General features: G+C 45.4%; 1 protein-coding gene across 1 annotated transcript; it reads right to left on the bottom strand.

Annotated features, from left to right (window-relative positions):
- Positions 1-10,599: 10,599 nt before the first annotated feature.
- Positions 10,600-19,327, bottom strand: PROX2 (prospero homeobox 2). Its single transcript, XM_066341975.1, has 4 exons — positions 18,008-19,327; positions 13,498-13,605; positions 12,243-12,437; positions 10,600-10,785 (listed from the first exon to the last, which is right to left on the bottom strand). Exons 1-4 carry the CDS (start codon positions 19,325-19,327, stop codon positions 10,600-10,602), a joined length of 1,809 nt encoding a protein of 602 aa, XP_066198072.1.
- Between the last annotated feature and the right edge of the window lie 650 nt (positions 19,328-19,977).

Genomic DNA, 19,977 nt, shown 5'->3' with positions numbered 1-19,977 from the left:
TCATTGCTGGTAGGAGTACAATACGATACAACCATTTTGGAAGACAGTTTGGCAGTTTCTTTAGAAGTAAGCATACTTGGGCCCTGGCCGGTTGGCTCAGTGGTAGAGCGTCGGCCTGGCGTGTGGAAGTCCTGGGTTCTATTTCCGGCCAGGGCACACAGGAGAGGCGCCCATCTGCTTCTCCACCCTTCCCCTTCCCCTTCTCCTTCCTCTCTGTCTCTCTCTTCCCCTCCCACAGCCGAGGCTCCATTGGAGCAAAAGATGGCCCGGGTGCTGGGGATGGCTCCTTGGCCTCTGCCCCAGGCGTTAGAGTGGCTCTGGTCACGACAGAGCGATGCCCCGGATGGGCAGAGCATCGCCCCCTGGTGGGCGTGCCTGGTGGATCCCGGTCGGGCGTATGCAGGAGTCTGTCTGACTGCCTCCCTGTTTCCAGCTTCAGAAAAATACAAAAAAAAAAAAAAGTAAGCATACTTGCTTGACCAGGCAGTGGCGCAGTGGATACAGCATTGGCTTGGGATGCTGAGGACCCAGGTTTGAAGCACTGAGGTTGCTGGCTTGAGCGCAGCCTCACCAACTTGAGTGCAGGGTTGCTGGCTTGAGCATGGAATCATAGAGATAACCCCAAAGTTACTAGCTTGAAGCCCAAGATCTCTGGCTTGAGTTCAAAGGTTGCTGGCTTGAGCAAGGAGTCACTTGCTCTGCTGGAGCCCACATGTAAGAAAGCAATCAATGAACAACTAAGGTGCTTCATTGAAGAGTTGATGCTTCTCATCTCTCTCCCTATCCGTCCTCTGTCTCTTTCACTCACCTAAAAAAAAAAAAGTAGGCTGCAGTGCTACCCCTTGCGTGGGTTGCCTGCAGTCCCTGCGCAGGTCTGCAATAAAACTTATAAAATTAAAAGAAAAAGTAAATATACTCTTAACCTACAATTCAGCAATCACACTTATTAGTATTTACCTGAAGGAGTTGAAAACTATGGCCACAGAATAACCTGCACATGGATGTTTACAGCACTTCTATTCAGAATTGCTAAAATTTGGAAGCAGCCAAGATGGCCTTCAGAAGGTGAATGGATAAATGTGGTACATCTAAACAATGGAATATTATTCAGCACTAAGGAGACGTGAGCTATCAAGCCAGAAGCTGGGCTGAAAATGCTACGCACTATGTGATTCCAATTGAATGACATTCTGGAAAAGGATTATGGAGACAAAATTAGTGGTTGCTAGGAGTAAAGGGACTTTTTAGGACAGTGAAGCGATTCTGTATGGTACTTTAATGGTGGATACATGTCATGATGCACTTGTTCTTCAAACCCATAATATGTACAGCACCAGAAGTATAAACCCTAATGAAGACTGCAGACTTTGGATGACGCTGATCTACGTATCAGTGCAGGTTCATTAGTGGTAACAAATGTTCCACTTTGGTGGGGATGTTGATAACGGGGGAGGCTGTGCTTGTATAGATGTGAGAGTGTATGGGGAATCTCTGTACCTTCTGCTCAATTTTTCTGTGAACCCAAACAGCTCTTTAAAAACAAAGACTACTATATACATTATATATACATACTTTCTCTGTGTGTGTGTATATGCACACACACATACTTTGAGGATTTTCTGTTTTTCATATGAGCCTTATGCTTTCACTAGATTTGAATCTGAGTGTCAATGAGGCCTCTACAAGATCTGAAAGGCATTCCCAAATTTTATTGTCAGGGAAGGGTGTTGGCAATAGAGGCCCTAACCGAAAAATTGCTTAGATTCCATACATATACTCAAATATATGATTACTTTCTTCTTTATGTATGCATGTTTGGGATAATGATGAAATAAGTGGTCCATGTGAAGAGTTATGTGCTAGAGCATTAGTTATCAAACTTTGCACATAAGAATTACCCGGGGATCTGTTAAAACTGAAGCTCAAGCTACCCCTTACAGCAATTAAATCAGAATCTAGAGGTGGAACTTAGGCATTGGTCATTTCTAAAGCCTATCAGGTAGTTCAAATGTGCAGCCAAATTTGAGACCCAGTAGGCCAAAGTGGGGGGGGGGGGGTTGTTGTATTTCATCTCTATCTGAAGATAGGCTCCTTAATCACAATTTCCAAAGGCCCTGGTCTGTTAGTAACTTTGCAGGTGTGGAAGGTGATGATGGTGTTAGGAGGTACTTGTCAATAATAAATTCCTAAGGACAAAATGAAATCCACCGAGCCTCAAAGAGTTAATGCAGTTTCCAAAGGTGCTACAAGCCAAGGAACAGCTAGGCCCAAGGAAAATCTGGCTTACTGGGAGCACATAAAGCCAATGTTTTAAATGTCTTCTAATCTAAACGTATGTATATGCCCCTGGGCCTGAAAAGAAACTAAGATATTTGCAGTTCTGGTGAAGCTTCCTAACAACAGATAGAACTTAGTTGTGATCCAATTTTATTTACATTTAAAAGCTTAGAGCAGAAATTGGATTTGTGAAGCAGGTTGTAGATGGGAGAAGTGCATGGGCAGGCAGACAGATTATTTTCTGACTTCTGAGTTCCAGGAAAGCTGAGCTGTCTGATAGTTCTGATTGTGTGTTCTCAGGACAGAACAAAACCAAACCCTAACACAATGTAAACTGCTATTTAATCAAGAAGCTAGACTGTACCTTATTAAAATAGCTTTGTTATTTAAAATAATTATATATCAAGTGTCCGTATGGAAGCATTCTAATCTGTGGTTGTGTGAGCTTTTATTTGCTTCTTCTTTAGGGGACATCATTCCTTCAATAGAGCTCTCAAAGATGGTGATTCCACATGAGTTGAGTTTTTTTGTTTGGTTTTATTTTTCTTTTTTATTTTGACATAGTTATAGATTTATAAGAAGTTGCAAAAAATGTACAGGGACATCCTCATGTATTTTTCACTCAGCCTGTCCTGTGTTAACATATAAATAGAGTTATGTATCAAAACCCAGAGATTGACACTGGTGTTCTCCCCAGGGTTTACTCAGGTTTCATGAGGGTTATAAGAACTCCAAGCCTGTGTGTGTGTTCCATGCAGTTTTATCATGTGTAGCTTCATGTAACCACCACCAGTTATTCCACATGGGATTTTGAAGAACTGTTAAGGGACCATGTACAGATGTGTAGTAGAATGGTACACCTGAAACCAGTATAATTTTTCTAACCAGTGTCACCCCAATAAATTCAATTAAAAAGAAAAAAAGAACTGTTAAGGGATATGGAATGAGTCACTGTGCTTATAGTCCCATTATCAGCTTGAGTTCAAGACTTTGTGTTGTTGGGGCTGCTGCTCTGAAGGAGTAGGTAGCATAGCTTTTGCCACATAAAGTGGCTTTTTAGTCTTATTTTCATGGGCTCATTAAATGGTGTGTTTCTTAATAACTACATCTTGAGGAGGTAAATCATGGTCACTTTATTTGAGGAAGTTGAATGATAAGTATACATACCTCAAAGCATAATGGCCTATAATTGATCTTCATTTGGGGGGGCATATTCACCAATTCTAGCACAACAGCAATGGATGGAATACCAGGAAGTTATTTTTCTGCCAAGTTTTAGAACATTTAAGACTTGCTCAATAATGTTCTAAAAATTGGTGCATCAGCCTGACCTGTGGTGGCGCAGTGGATAAAGCATCGACCTAGAAATGCTGAGGTCGCATTCGGTTCGAAGCCCTGGGCTTGCCTGATCAAGGCACATATGGGAGTTGATGCTTCCAGCTGCTCCCCCCCTTCTCTCTCTGTCTCTCTCTCTCCTCTCTAAAATGAATAAATTAAATAAATAAATAATAAAAATTGGTGCATCTATTTAGTTCCTAAAACAGTAAGACTATCAATCTCTCAGAGAAGTACCCTGATGTGTTTAAAGTGAGTATGATTCCATAATAAAAACATGGAAACAGTCTCTTAATAACATATTCTAAGAAATGTCAACATATTAAACTCTGCCTCACTTGCTTGTTTAGTTAATTACTGTCTGCAGAGCTTAAGGACACATAATCATATCTGCCATTCACAAGGCATGAGGATTTAAAATTTTTTAAATTTTTGTTTATTGATTTTAGCAAGAGAGAAAGGGAGGGAGAGAGAGAAACAGGAACATTTTTCTGTATGTGCGCTGACTGAGGGTCAAACCAGCAACCTCTGCACTTCGGTACAATGCTCGAACCAGCTGAGGTATCCAGCCAGGGCAGGGCGTAAGGATTTTAATTATTGCACATAGTATATAAAAACTAAGGTGTTTAGCAATATAAGTCCAGTGTTATTGAGCTTTCTTTTCCTAGGATTTGCTGATAAAAATACAATCCAGCCTGACCAGGCAGTGGCTCAGTGGACAGAATGTCGGCCTGGGATGCTGAGGACCCAGGTTCGAAACCCTGAGGTCGGAGTGCAGGATCCCCAGATTGAGTGCAGGTTGCGGCTTGAGTGTGGGATCACAAACATGATCCTATGATTACTGGCTTGAACCCAATGTCTCTAGCTTGAGCCCAGGGTCACTGGCTTGAGCAAGAGGTCACTGGCTTGGATGGAGCCCCCCATCCTCGGTCAAGGCACATATGAGAAAGCAGTCAATGAGCAACTGAAGTGCCACAACTATGAGTTGATGCTTCTCATCTCTCTCCTTTCTTGTCTGTCCCTGTCTTCCCCTCTCTCTATCTTGCAAAAAAACAAACAAAAAAACCTACAATCCAGTAAAACTTCTGTTATACTACCTATATACCCCATTGTCTTCCTTAGAAACTCTTATTTCTGACCCTATTTTTGGCAAGAGTTCTATAGGAGAGAAGAGTTCTGGAATTGTTCTGGTTGGTCAGGGTCAGTAAGTTCAGCCCTGACGAAGTAATGGGATGTGTGATGAGAAATGAAACGTCTATAGCAATTTTGAGCAAAAGCAGCTTTAAGGCATTTATAAAGAATATATTCTGCCAAATGTAATTGTGGGTTTTTTAGTTAGGGATTTAATATAGTCAGAATGCAGCGAAGCATCAAAAAGATAATTCTATTTTCTCATAATGAGTGATTTGAAAAGGTCAATTTATTTAAAAATAGCCAAAAAACATTGAAAAACCTTAAATATTCTGAAAAAGGTAATGACCAACATATATTTTTGGAAAGAGCAGAGGAGTATGATAATCAACATTAATGATTATAAAATGGAAAGAACCAGAAAAGAGGCCAGATTCTTTTCAATTTAAAAATAAGCCTCATCTTTATGGAAAGGCAATCCTGATCGTAGTTGTTAGATGCTGGGAGAGGAAAACGGGTATGTCAGCATGTTCCCCCTCCACCCACCGGATCATGAAAGTAACAACCAGCCTCTTGTAACAAATGGAACAACTGCAAGGTGGTTTTGGCAAAATCAGGTCAATGTTTTAGCAAGCAACTAAAAAATAGCAGTAATGGTTGTATCAAACAAGTCAACATAGGATTAAAGAGTAAATGAAGGACTGCATATAGAATTTATAGCACAAGGCATTCTTTTATATATATATATATATATATATATATATATATATATATATATATATATTTTTTTTTTTTTTTTTTTTTTTTTTTTTTTCCTGAAGCTGGAAACGGGGAGAGACAGACTCCCGCATGCGCCCGACCGGGATCCACCCGGCACGCCCACCAGGGGCGATGCTCTGCCCACCAGGGGGCGATGCTCTGCCCCTCCGGGGTGTTGCTCTGCCATGACCAGAGCCACTCTAGCGCCTGGGGCAGAGGCCAAGGAGCCATCCCCAGCGCCCGGGCCATCTTTGCTCCAATGGAGCCTTGGCTGCAGGAGGGGAAGAGAGAGACAGAGAGGAAGGGGGGGGGTGGAGAAGCAAATGGGCGCTTCTCCTATGTGCCCTGGCCGGGAATCGAACCCGGGTCCCCCACACGCCAGGCCCGACGCTTTACCACTGAGCCAACCGGCCAGGGCTAAGGCATTCTTTTTAAAGCTGGGTGTTACCTCTCAGAAAACAGTAATATATCACTTTTAAAGTTAAGTTTTATGCTGTCATATCACAGGTATTAGTGCATGTTACTTCACGGTTATAGTAAAAAAAATTACAGTGTTTTATAGCAGTAATGTCACACATCAGTGCCGTTCTTAAGCTAATAAATTATTCTTTTTTACTGTGAACAGTACAAATTCATGGCTTTGCTAACAGTTTATGAATGCTGAGTAATATAGCTAACACTTATTGAGCACATACTGTGCATTAGGAGTATGCTGAGAATGCCACCTATATTATTTTATCTAAATCATGTAACAACAGTACTATGAGGTAGGTGCTATTTTATTATCCCCATTTTACAGATGGGAAAGCTGAGACCAAGAGAGTAAGTAACTTACAGAGATCCAAGGTGCTTGAACCAGGATGCAAACATGCTCTCCAGAGCACACGTACCTAACCACAGTACTCTATTGTACTTAGGAAAGGTATTGGTTGTGGGGAAAGTGGGGGAGGGGGCAGCAGAGGAAGTAACTGAGGATCAAGTGGAAAACCAGGGAGGGCAGAGACAAACTCTTTCCTAAGGCTACATTTCCAAGCCAGAAGCAGTTTTCAAGGAGATAGGAGTCTGAGCTGCAGAAATCAATCAAGAGAGAAAAGGGATTTTTTTTTTTTTAATTAATATATTTTAGCAAGAGAGGAAAGGAGAGAGAGACAGGAACATCAATCTGTTCCTGTGTGTGCCCTGACCAGGGATCAAACCGGCAACCTCTGTGCTCCAGGATGCTGCTCTAACCAACTGAGCTGTGTGGACAGGGCAAGAGAAAAAAGAATTTCTCAGAGAAGACTTGGACATGGCATTTGAGGGTTAACTCTGGAGAATTTGCAAATGACAAAACAAGAGTGTGTGAGCGTGAAGAGGTGAGATTGTGAGAAATATAATAACTCCAGTAGACTCTTGGTGACAGAGAAGGCAGACTCCTCACTCTATAGGAATTGTCTACCTCTGAAAAAAGCTCTTCATTAATTATCTTTCTCCATAGTTGAACACTTCATACATAAAATTTAGGTACCAGGATCTACCTCAGAGATACAGATTGCATTATTAATCCTGTCAAATAGGTAATCAGAGCTCATTCTTCCCAATGCTTATTGTTTAAACTTAAGTCTGACCAAGAATATTTTATGCTCTAATAAGAAGTATTATATTTGCCATATTGTCACAAGCTTATTTCTCCCCCAAAACATAATTCAATCATCGGCCTGATGGAGCCAAAAGTGAGAGCAGCCAGTGCGTTCTTGATCTCTTTCTCAGCCAGCACTTTATTATCTAATTTTCTCAGTCCTGAAATACTGATCCTGCTTTATGTGGCATCTATGCAAATGCCTAATAGAGTGTGTAAAAACATCAAAGGATTTTTTATATTTCTATTTTCTTCTGAATGAATGATCAAATTCAACTGCTCTATAGAGCTAAGGGTCAAAACTATAGAGGAAAGCTAGACTCAAAGATTATAGAAATTTAGAACATGTAGGACTCATCCATGAAATTGGTTACCAAAACCTTAGCTAATTTTATAGGGATTTAAAAAATATATATTTTCTAAAAGCACATGTAAAATTACATTATAGAAATCTTAAAGTTTTTTTTTGTTTGTTTGTTTTTTGAGAATTCTATATTTTGCCATTGAAAACTAAGACAGGTTTTTAAAAGGACCTGTGGGCCTCCGTACCATGGTGGGGCTGTTTATTACAGTGCTCGGGGTTATCTCTGCCATTCATGGTGTGCCTATTCTCTGGTGGAAAGGCTTGGGCACTCCTTACACACCCAGGCGTCTTCACTGTATGAGTCTAATTTGGAACTGTACACTATATGAAACCATGTTTGAAATAAGGTTCCTAATAAACCTTGTCCTGCATGGAATGTCAATGAACTGATTTTAATTGATACCTGACCATGAGCTCCTCAATAGTGCCATCATCATAAAACACAGCCCAGGTCCCGCTGTCCACCACTGAAGTATTAGACATGTATGCGGCATTCGACCAGACTCTGAACATGTCCAATTTGGGAGACAATAGTGCCCATATATACCTTAAGTGGAAAGAATGACCAGACCTTGGCAATATTATGGCTGCTAAAAGAACAATAACCAGCTCAGCTTACACTCAAAATGTGTTCCCAACAGAAAAAGAGATATACTTGGTAGAAACAGTAAAATATAATAAAATAGACTTTGGTTGGCAGAGCATATATATTTATACATTCTTCTATGTTTAGCTCAGTGGTTAGAAAACAGTTCCTGGAAAGACTGCAGGACACAAATGTTTTCAATTTGAGCTTGTACATTTCATCTAATTGGTCCCTGGGACAAGGTTCACTGCCCTGGAGGTGGCTTGGCTCAGTCTTGAAAACACACATTAATGAATTTCAGGTCCGGGACAGAAAATGGCTGTTCCCTATCAGACAAGCGTTGTGAACTTGGAATTGTTTCCCATGAAAATCTGAAACAGTTATGTAATATCACTCTGGATAGGAGGTTCTTCTGCTGTCTCCAAACACAGATAACTGACTGCTCTTACTCAGGGTACTCAGTGTTTGCCTTCCTTTAAAACGTAGATTTGGCAGATTGCTTCATTTTTGTAAAGGGAATATTGTGGGAGAAAAGAGGGCAAAGAAGATCCAAGTGCAACTGGATGTATTGAAGGACACTTCAAAATGACCCTAGCCTGACCAGGCGGTGGTGCAGAGGATAGTGTGTCAAACTGGGATGCAGAGGACCCAGGTTCGAGACCCCCGAGGTCGCCAGCTTGAGCGTGGGCTCATCTGGTTTGAGCCAACCTTACCAGCTTGGACCCAAGGTCGCTGGCTTGAGCAAAGGATTACTCGATCTGCTGAAGGCCCACGGTCAAGGCACATATGAAAAAGCAATCAATGAACAACTAAGGTGTCGCAATGAAAAACTGATGATTGATGCTTCTCATTTCTCTCCGTTCCTGTCTGTCTGTCCCTATCTATCCCTCTCTCTGACTCTCTCTCTGTCTCTGTAAAAAACAACAACGACCTTAAATGTGAGAGGAGTAGTTGGGGCTGAATATGTTTTGTTTTTCCCTTCAGCTGTTTGAAGTAAATGAAAATGCAAAAGAAAGTGACCTTTCATACCTCTTCATGTTGATACATCTAGCAATAGTTTAGGAATGGTATCTCATCTGACCCAGCCTACCCAAAAAGTCAAGGAAGTGGGTAATTGAATATGAAAACTTGTTCTGTGTAGATGGGGAAGAAGTAAGCTAATGAAGTCACAGACACCCCTCAATCAGGATGGCAGAGCCCAAGCTGCGTGCCCCTCCTCCGGCCTGCGTACCTTTGGCAGTGCTTCCAAAGACGTGATTCTGTCTTACCAGACAGATGCAGTTACTCGACTTGGCAGGTGTCTTGCCTAGATCCGCAGAGTGAGTCACAATTTGCATAGGGCCAGCAGGGGGGAAAACGTTGATTTCATGAATTCTTTTATCTGGGAAAGACTGACCATAGGATGTAATTTCCTTATGGAGTGGGGGAATTTCCATTTCTGTGTGTGATGCTGTGTTTGTCCTTGTTATACCATTGATTGTCTGTGAGGCTGTGTGAGTCTCCTGTCTGGGCCTCGGTTTCCCCCTTCCTAACTGAAACAAAGTGGGCCGGATGATCTCCTTAAGACCCTTTCTAGCTTTTGCATTCTGAAGTTCAGCTTCTTCTGCAGAGGCAATTTAGGTTGTACAGCTGGTAGACTCTTCCAGCAGACAAATGTGAATGAACAGCAACACTCAAGTCCTGCAGAGAGTTTGTGTCGGGCGTGCTGGCGTGATCCGTGCAATCCTGGGTGGTGACGCCCTCCCACATGCGAGGCAGGGGTGTCACATGTCAGTGTCCCGTCAGTGCTGGATACTTACTGGAGATGGTGGCCTGTTTAAGATCACGACAAGCAGCCCGAGGTGGTCAGGATATAATCTGGCATCAGAAGGTCTTGGGTTCCTCCGCACTCCCGACTGTCCTTACCAACCCAAATGCCCCAGTCTTGCACTTTGGCGAGTTACGGCACTGTTCTAAAACTTGTTTGGTTATTTTTTTTAAATGAACATACTTACTTTTTAGAGTAAAAAGTTTAAAGATAATGTATTTGAAAATGTCTAGCAAGTAGGTGGAGCTTGACAAATAACTAAAACCCAGCAATTTGTAAAAAAAAAAAATGATGAAGAAGAAGAAGATAACCTTATCTGAAAGCCAGGGAGGGGGAGGGGACTAACATCTGGGTAGTGAGTGACATTTCACAGAATACTTTAGAACTCGTTTTACAGATGCAGAGAACACCTGCAAGTTCCCAGGGTCACAACGTTTGGAGACAGTGGGGTGGAGATTTAGGTCTTCTGATTCCAAAGAGCTGTTGTATTTCCTTTACAATATGCTACCATCACACCATTACACTTGGTTACCCTGTTTTATACTGAAGGTTAAACTTCTGATGATTCTGGAAAGGGAAATAAATGATCAGAAATGGTAACAGTCCCCGTTGGGGTCAGGGGTTCTCCTATGCCCTTTTTATATCACCACAGCTGTACCACTGCCATTTAAGACAAACCCAAGAAACCCTGGCCAGTTAGTTGCTCCTCGCTTTGTGGGATCTTAATTCCAAAACAGCTCCTGGGGATACTTGGAAGATTTAAATATCTCTGGGATGTCACTGTCCAGTTTCGAAATAATTTTATAAATGGGTTTCTTCCAGGAAGGATCTGAGTCTTTCCCTGCGGAGACAGCCCTGAAGAACTCCTGCAACGTCAAGCTGGCGACTTCCAAGAAGCCATCCGGAACCTGCTTTCCCAAAGAGACCCACCAGAAGGAAAAGACATGAGCCCGCGAAGCACGGGAGCCGCACGGACCTCACTGCCTGGCGCCGCAGCGGGCTGGGAAGGAGCATCCCTGCTCTCCTGGCCCCTGATTCTCACAGCCCTAGGAACCCCCTGCTCCCTCATCAAACACAAACCTTAAAATGATGGTACCAGTGAGACAGCCCTGGGAGAAAGCATATTAAGGACACTCCCTTTGTAGCAGGAACTGATTCCACTCATGGGCGACGTCTATAGTAAGTGGCAAACTCTGACTCTGATTGAAATTAAACCTGTGGTTCAAAAGAAGTCTTTAGCATTCTTTTCCTTCGTGCCTAATGTAGAAAAGAATGCCCCCAAGTTTACAACTTCGTACCTCATCCCACCATCTTTTGGGGCTGGATCCATAGGACTTGGAACCATTCCTGCTTCTAAAACCAACCGTGAGGTTGAGGGGGGCTATGTCCCAGGACCTCCCACAGACTGGCACCATAACCAGCGGGGCATCCCACAGGCCCTCCAGATCCAGCCTGGCCCGGGCCAACCCCCACTGCATGCCAAGGGACCACCCCACGTGGGAAGATGTGGCAGCACTGCCCCTCCCACATGTCCTGACCCCACACGTCTCAACAGGTACAGTCCATCTTCCCCACAGGTCGGATTAGCTTTCTAAATGTGTGCTGATGGAGCATCTGTTGTGGGGTTGCCAGCAGTTCTTACCTTCCTTGGGGTATCAATAAACTGCCCATTGTGATCACAGTCAAGTGAGAAAGTCAAGAAGAGACAAGTGCACTTGGTGACCAGACACACCTGCCTCCTGCAGAACGAGACGCCAGGCTAACAGCTGTCGGCTGCATGCCAGGAAGCATGTGTCTGGATTAGTTCTCTCCAATGACACATAGACCGTGTGCTCATCCTTTACTGATGCTTTACCTCTAAGGTGCTACCAGCGTGCCTTCATAGAGCTCCCCAAAGGATTAAGAGGCTTGAATATTACTTATGCATTATTTCCAGAAAGGATTTGAGATGACTTGCCATGGAAGGCAAACAAATGAAACAGTTCAAATGAGAATAAACATAAGAACAAAATGATGAACAGTAACTGTTATAAAGAAAACTTGGGCCAAGACAAGGTGCTGCACCTGGAGCCCAGCATATGTTCCTGGGCCTCCTGGCACAAAGGCAAAAAGGTCAACAAGCTATGTAAACTGATCATCACAGAGTATGAAGTCTAAAATGGTGTAACACCTGGCAGGCCTCTGCTTAAGTTACAGAATGAAGACTGGCTGTGTATTCAGTTTGTAGCATCCACCTGTTGCCTATAGGAAGATATTTGAGGCTGTAATCTTTGTGGATGATCCAGAGGTTGACCCCAGGCTGCCCTGGCTCTCAGTGACTTATTCTAAAACTCCAACTTCATGGGACCCAAGGACGTGGTCTTACCTTAAAGTCATTCCCCTTGTTATAGTGCGTATTGAGGGCTCGAAAAAGTTCTGAGTCGCGGAGAACTACCAGCATTTTGGGGTTTGTGACACCATCTGAAATTGCTTGCCGGGCGAATTTCTCCATTTGGATGTAATAGAACTCACGAAAGTTGCTGAACCACTTGACCATCTGGGAGGTAATGCAGCGGTTGAACTGTACAAACAACAGGGCCCATCAGGTCGGCTGTTTGCCACTAGGTGCTCAGATGTAGAACTGCCAGCTTCCAGTTCAACACAGAAGTTAACAAGAATGGCTTCGACCAACATTAAAAAGGGCTTCCTTTGGAAAAGAAGCCATAGCTATCTTCTAAGCCTATTCAGTTATATATAGAAAAATCTGAATTAGCTATAGCACCCATTAGAAAATAAATGTTTTATTATATCTATATACTAGATTTATGAAGGTTTTTCACCCATGAAAAGCTTGCTATGTAGTCTAGGTGTGACTTTGGGAGGGTCCAGGTCAAGGCCAGTTTGGTACCAATATCTGCTATGCCCAGGCTGATTGCATGGCAGCCACCGAGCCTTCTACCAGGTACGGGGCCAGGGAGGGAGTGAAGGTTTAGATCAGAGAGCACTTTATCAGCAACCCGGAGTTGCAGAATGAACTGAAATCAGAGCTTGATGTAGGGATCAACCAAGCACCTGAATGAATATGTGGGAAAGACCTGGAAAATGCAAAGGAATCATAGAGAAACAACATATTAGCCCTGACCCGACACCCAGGGTAAAGGAGGCCTGTAGGAACTTTATGGGAACAGACAGGTCTGGTTCCAACCATCGGAGCTTAATTTTCCTTATTGTCACACTTGATCTATACGAACCTCCTCTCCATTTGAAACACAGCTATTTGCATGTCAGTTTGACAGTGTACATTCTGCCTTTTTCACAGTGTCCTCAGCAAAGACAGAACACTAGGCCAAGGACACCACTTACTAATGTTTCTAGCTCTCCCCCCTTCCCCCTCCCCATGTGTTTCTGGGTATATCTCCAGCTCACATGCTTCAAGTTAAAATGCCCAACCTTCCTAGCTCAAAGTTATTTATGATTATTCAGGCCAGGTCCCAACCCGGAACTGGAAATCGCACCAATTCCGTCAACATTAAGGGGAGCTAAGGTGCACACGTGATGACCTAGGACTTGCCTCACCCTGGGCAAAACCCACTGCCGCTTGGGAGTTTTGAGGAAGCTGACACTCAGTGGAATGGCCTTACCTGTATGTCAGGGAAATAAGCCTTGAGGAGGTTGGAGCTGGGGTAGCGTGTGAAGAAAAACATGAGCTTGGCTTTCTTCAAGTGACCAGGATTTAGACCCTCCTGGATTTATCCCAGTGTCAAGGAAAATTAACATCAGTTTATCAAACAATATTATCAAATTATCCAGTGAATTGTCCCATTCCTTTTATTTTGTCATATTTTCTTTTATTTTGGTTAAATGGTGTATTTGCTCCATTTTTGTGTCTCTAAAAGTCTGATCCAATAAGCTTTTTCTCTCCAGATGCTGAATACCATATACGTACAGTTCAGTTGCAGAACTTAAAACAGTACCTTGATGTGTAAAAGTTTTACGGCATTCGTAATGCCAGCTACAGTTTGTTGTACTCTGCATGCGCTTTCAGAATGGGACAGGGAGAGAAGGCAGCTCTATCCCAGATACATCATTTCGAGACCTCAAGTCGAAATTTACTTTCCCTTCTGTCTGAGTTTCCTCCTCTATAAAATGGGAAACGTCAACTTGAGGGTCCCCATTATGGCTCTCAGAATTGCCGCCGCAGTGCTTAAACCGAGCATCCAACCAGGTCACACACAGTCTGTTTTGCCCCCAAGGAACTGGAAGTGCTGCTCTGCAGCCGCTGTTTGTTTGCCTGGAAGAACTTTCTGTCCGCCTTCCTGTCTCAGCTCTGACGCTTCCTTCTCTGTGGACCATTTCCTTGTCAAATTACCCTGGACCTTTCTTACCCTGGGCTACCACGGCTCTTTGTACAAACACCTCTGTTGTAGCAATGACCTGATTGGAATTTTTACTGCATGTTTGTCTCCCTCTTTAGACTGTGAGCTCCTCAAGGGCAAGGACCTTATGTTTTCACCTTTGTATTCCACTGGGCCTAGCCCAGTGCTAGGAACATAGTAGGTGTTCAATAAACGTTTGTTCGCTAAAAGAATGAGTGAATGATTAAATGGTCAACCTTAATCCATATGCAAGTAGGGAAATTACGTTCCAGTTCAGACTGCAGTCTGGGAACAGATTCCTTCCCCTTTACCAAAAGAAGGGAGCTGTGATATGACTGCCTAGCACCAGGGTGGGAAGGAAGTAAAGACTTTTACACAAGGACACTTAGTATTGCCAGGGACAGTCCTGGGGCTGGGTGAGAAACTTTAACACAGAGGAACCCTGGAGCTCAGGTCTGAGAGCAATAGGACAATTAAGGCTTCTCAGTAGGATGTATCAGTATAGCCAAAGGAAACCAACTGGTTACAGTTATACCTGGCCTGGCACACAGGCTCCTTAGTAGAAGACCCTTGCATCTGCCTCTCTAGCCTTACTTATTCTTAGAGATTCATAAACACTATGGAAAGAATCCTGGACTTGAAAGTCCAATGACCAAGTTTTAGATACTGATTTTGCCACCTATTAGCTGTGTGACCTTGGACAAGCCACTTACCTTCTCTGGGCCATTTCTAAATGTAGAATGTAGTGATGAAAGCTTATGCTTGGCAGTCAGATCCTGCGTTTGAATCCTGACTCTGCATATGTCTGTCTTGTGACTTGGGGCAAGTTAGTTGACTTTTTTGTCCCAGCCTCAGATACCAGATCTAGAGTGGATGTTTGAGGCCCACAGCCTCTCATGTGAAACACTGGGTCAAAATGTGTTAATATTTCAGAACTGTTATTTTATAAAGGTAATATGGCATGAGTACCACATGTTAGTTAACCACCACAGTGGAGGCTGTGGCAGCAGTCTGTAATCCAACCCATTAATATTTCCACAGAAAAATAGATGATGATTTACACTAAGTAGGGTCATCTATAAATAACCTCCAATCAGTGCAGGACAGCTTTTGCCATCAGAGAAGCTCCCATCAGCCCTAGGGGAAAGAAGTCAGGGATTTTCAGAGCTTTCTGAGTTTCAGAATGCAGCTCAGTGGTGGTGGACCCATGTCCATGTGAAATGCTGTTAGCAGTGCCAGCCACTGAGAAAGTACACAGCAATGCTAACCGCTAACTGTGATGTTAGCTCCTAATCACACCTGTTCACCTGTTTTACAGGGGTGTCCTGAGACTGGAAAGGTTTTATATGTCAAAGTAATCTGCCCTTAGGTGGCTTTCATGGCCCACAGGAATAAATATCTAATACCAGAATGTAGGCACCTGACCAGGCGGTGGCGCAGTGGCTAGAGCAAGGACTCAGGTTTGAGACCCCGAGGTCGCCAGCTTGAGTGCGAGCTCATCTGGTTTGAGCAAGGCTCACCAGCTTGAGCCCAAGGTCGCTGACTCAAGCAAAGGGTCACTTGGTCTGCTGTAGCCCCCCGGTCAAGGCACATATGAGAAATCAATCAATGAACAACTAAGGAACCGCAACAAAGAATTGATGTTTCTCATCTCTCTCCCTTCCTGTCTGTCTGTCCCTATCTGTCCCTCTCTCTGACTCTGTCTCTCCCACAAAAAACAAAACAAAACAAAAGAATGTAGGCAGAAGGAATGAGGGGATAGTTGAGGCCAGGATGCTGCCTGGGGGCCCAAAACCATTCCAAAGGTGGCAAGTACCTCACCTGGGCAGCCAGGCCCAAGCCCAGTCCCCATGTCACAGGGCAGAGCCAGGCACACAGTATACCTCTCCTGAGGGAAGTACAGCAGAAAGTCTTTGGAGACTGAATTCTTGAGTTTCTTCCATTACTGCCTGACTTTAACAGGGAGTCTTAACCAGTGGCCTCTTGTCAAAGGCCTAGACAGGTGGCCTTTCTCACACAGGGCGATCACCTAACCCAGGGGTCTCAAACTCGCGGCCTGCGGGCCGCATGCAGCCCGCCGAACAATTTTGTGCGGCCCGCAGACTAATCCACGAAGTTCAAAATATTTTGGATAAAATTAAGTAAGCCTAGGGGCCTACTTGTATTTTTCATTTCTCTAGCATCCTAGCTAGATATTAGCTTAGTTAACAGCAGTTGTGATGCGAACTACAGTTTCTGGTCGTTTTGTGACACTGAGTAAACTGCATGTACGATTGTGCTTGTTGTACTGATTTTTTTTTGTTTTCAACTGCAGTGATAAAAGTGTTGCGTAACAGTTGCCTTTTGTAGACCTAGTGCGGCCCGCCGAATGGCTGTGATCTTGCTCTGCGGCACACATGCTGAGTTGAGTTTGAGACCCCTGACCTAACCCGAAAATCTATTGATGCTGATATCTCTATACCTCCAAGATTCCCTGCTGCCTGAAGAGGCAGCGCTGGCAGGTGAGGTGTTTTACCATTGGTTTTACTGTTGCTACCACCTGCCCAGAAAGCACCTAGCAACACTAAGCTTTGGGGTGTTTCCAACACCTGTGACCAGCAGGGGGCGTGCATAGCATAGGCGTTAGAGCAGGCCCAGCTGTGGCCATAAGCTAGCCCAGTGGATCCTGCCACTCTTACACCAGCTTGCCAGGCAGAAGGCAAGACTGTTCACACCACAGACACATCGACCTCTGGACAGTCAATTCACGGCCGCACATGAGGAGCAGCAGCGTGAGCTCAGTTCAGTTTTAAAAAGCAACATCCAAAGTACGTCTGTTGTCAGGAACTTGAGTCCTGTAAAAGGAAGGACTTGCTGGAAGAGGTTTCTTCAGTCTTGAGTTTGTGACTGCATACATTCAGGGGTTAAAGGCTCTAAGAAGCCCCGCTGCAAAGAAACTAAGCCAGTATTTACCAAAGCTACTTTTTTTCTTTCTAATTCAACAACTGTTAATATCCTGAGGGAGTTCTATTCTGGGAAACACTAAAAGTGGAGTCTGCCTATAGGTGGCAAAGAGGATGCAATAAGGTCCAGCCTCCCGTACCCCAGCCTGGCCCCTCGGCCTCCAGGGGGCTCTCCCCTCCCTCCACACACCCAGCCTGCAGGCTCTGGTCCTCTCAGCTGCAGCTTAGACACTGTTCCCTAAACTGATGCCTCCTTACCCCCTTCCAGCTGCCTCAGGTCTAGTCCCTAAGGAACATTTCTCCTTCCCCAGCTATCTCAGAAGTCTCTGGTCCCTCCGATCTTCCTCATGAATTATCTAGACAGTGCAGGCCTTTTGCCTGCCAAGAGGTTGGGAGAGCCATGACTCAGGTGAGGTCATTCCTTGACCCTTTCTGCTGATGTGTATGTGCAGCTGACAACAAAATAATGGGGTTTTTCCTTCGGTAGGGTATTTATTATATTTTGGAAGCCCATTTGAGTTTAAAAACCAACGAAACCCAGTCAGACCTGGAGCAATCAGTCAGTAGTGGTAGCATCTGATGTGTCACAGAGAAGAGAAAAGAACCTTCTTTCCCAGCATCCTCAGACCCCAGAATGTGGTTGCCACTTTCTCAGGAACCTAAGAGTAGGAAGCCTCCGGGAAGGAAGGCCCAGAGCAACGAGAAGGAGACAACCAGAAAGCAAAGCTATTCCCTGTGCCGTGTCGTTGTTTGTCTCCACCTCCCCTCGGCTTCCAGACGTCCTGTTCCTCTGGCCTGCGACAATGAGACCTCCCACCACTAGTAAAGGATATGTGGACCGAGGGAAACGGAAGTACATTGGTGACAGCCTGCAGGCCTCCCTGCTCCACCTTGACGGAGGGAAGAAAGGGCAGTTTTTCCAGACAGGTGGACGTGAAGGACGCAGGGTGCTGCTGCTGGCTCGAAACCGACGGTGACAGTCTGACGGCTCCCCAAGGTCGCAGGGCGGACTCTGAGGAGGAACGACCTTGGGGAGATGAGTCCTGGGGAAGCCTGCCGCTCCAGTAATCACCGGACCCATGACCCAGTAGCTGGCTAAGCATCTGATTTTCCTGGACGTGGGAAGGCACCGTCGAGAGGCAGGTTGCTGGGACACCCTGAGAGGATTTGGAGATCATTCTTGGAGAGACAGGGTATCTCGGAGAGTCCAGAGGTTTGGCCAGTGATAAGTTTCCCGACGGGACCCCCGCCTGTGCCTGGGCCCTGCTGGGCAAGGCGGCCGGCGGAAGCGGGTCACACTTGTAGGCACCCCCCTCAGGTGAAGACTCGCGTCTACCCTCTGGCACCAGCCTCTGGAGGCTTCCGCCCAGCTGAGTCAGGTAGCCTGGTGGACCCAACAGTACTTTTTGTAATACTGAGTCCACAGCCTGTGTCACTGCCCCAGTCAGTTCTTTCTTCAGAACCTCCAGCAAAGCTCGAGTTCCAGAAGGAAGGAAACTGGGCTCCTGAGGCTGGTATTCCACCTCAGCCGCTCTGTGTTTTTGCGCCCCAGGGAGGCCCCCGCTGGAACCCTGGTGGGGGTGACCATCGCTAGCCCAGGGCCGACGCCCATAGCCGTTCCTCTGCTTTGTGCTGGGAGGGCCCCTCCCCTTCTGGGGGCCTCCTGGGCCCCGAGCTGTATCCCTGGGCTCGGCAGCCTGCAGGAGGTGTTCTTGCAGTTGTCTTAGCTGTTGCTTCAGCAGATGAAGCTGTTCTCTGACGTGAGGGCCGCCCTTCCTGCTGCCGGGGTTCCCAGCAGGGCCCGGTTTCAGGGGCGTCTGCTGCACGGGAAGGCTCTGCTTCCTCTTCCGCTCCCGGACCTTCTCTGGGCAGCTTGGGCTCTCCCTGGCCTGGGCATTACCGGGCCCTAGAGGGCTCGGGGAGAGGCACATGCCTCGCACGATGGTCTCCACCCTGGCCCTCTTGGCCTGGATGTGCTCATCCCAAAACCAGTCGGGGTCGGTGAGGCTGGAACTGGGGACCTGGTTCCAGGGAAAGGCGGAGTCTCTGCCCAGCTCACTGGGCGATGGGCTTCTCCTACCTTCCATACAGGGTTCTGCTGGCTGGGGGCAAGCCCGGGATGGAGAAGAACACAGGCCAGCGTTAGGATCCATCCCCTGGCTCCACGGTCACTGTGGGGTTCGCAGGGGCTCCGGGCGGGAATCGCCTCCTCCTAACGTCCTCAGCTGGAGGTGCCGCCCACGTGAGCCGGGAGGCCAGGGCTTAGGACTCTCCCGGGCTGACTCTGAAATTAAAGACAAAGAAGAACATGGTACATGTGACGTTCAGCCGTGCTTTTCAAACTTGAATGTGCAAACAGATCACCGAGGGGCCTGATTCAGCAGGTGTGGGGTGGGACAGAGATTCTGCATTTCTGACCGGCTCCCAGGGGCTGAGGTGCTGCAGGTTTGGGACCACGCTTTGAGAACATTCCCAAGAGTGATCCTCCAGAGAGAAAGTTCTCTAGCCAGGGCACAACAATAACAGAAGAATGATAATAAAAATAACAAAGGCACCTAACTGCATAACTGGCATTATGCCAAGAACTTTACATCCATCACCTAATTTAAATGTCATAACAACTTCTTGAGGATGTCGTCATTCCTACTTTGCAGATAAGGAAACAGGCTTAGACTTAAGAAGTTACCTCCAGAAGTCATACCAAGTCATACCGCTAGTTAGTGGCTGGCTGAAGTCAAAACAAGATTTGTCTGATTCAAATTAACTTTCTTAGTGACTACAGTACTTGCAACAGAATCATCTG

Source organism: Saccopteryx leptura, chromosome 6, assembly GCF_036850995.1.
Source record: "Saccopteryx leptura isolate mSacLep1 chromosome 6, mSacLep1_pri_phased_curated, whole genome shotgun sequence".
NCBI lineage: Eukaryota > Metazoa > Chordata > Mammalia > Chiroptera > Emballonuridae > Saccopteryx > Saccopteryx leptura.
The sequence above is the reverse complement of the archived record's forward strand: the minus strand, read 5'-3'. Positions and strand labels throughout refer to the sequence as shown.

Coding starts and splice junctions, on each gene's coding strand:
- PROX2 (XM_066341975.1), bottom strand. CDS start 19,327: ATGGATCCTAACGCTGGCCTGTGTTCTTCTCCATCCCGGGCTTGCCCC. Junction 13,606..18,007: donor TTCCGTTTCCCTCGGTCCAC/ATATCCTTTACT, acceptor ACACTGGGATAA/ATCCAGGAGGGTCTAAATCC. Junction 10,786..12,242: donor ACAAGGGGAATGACTTTAAG/GTAAGACCACGT, acceptor TTGGGAAAGCAG/GTTCCGGATGGCTTCTTGGA.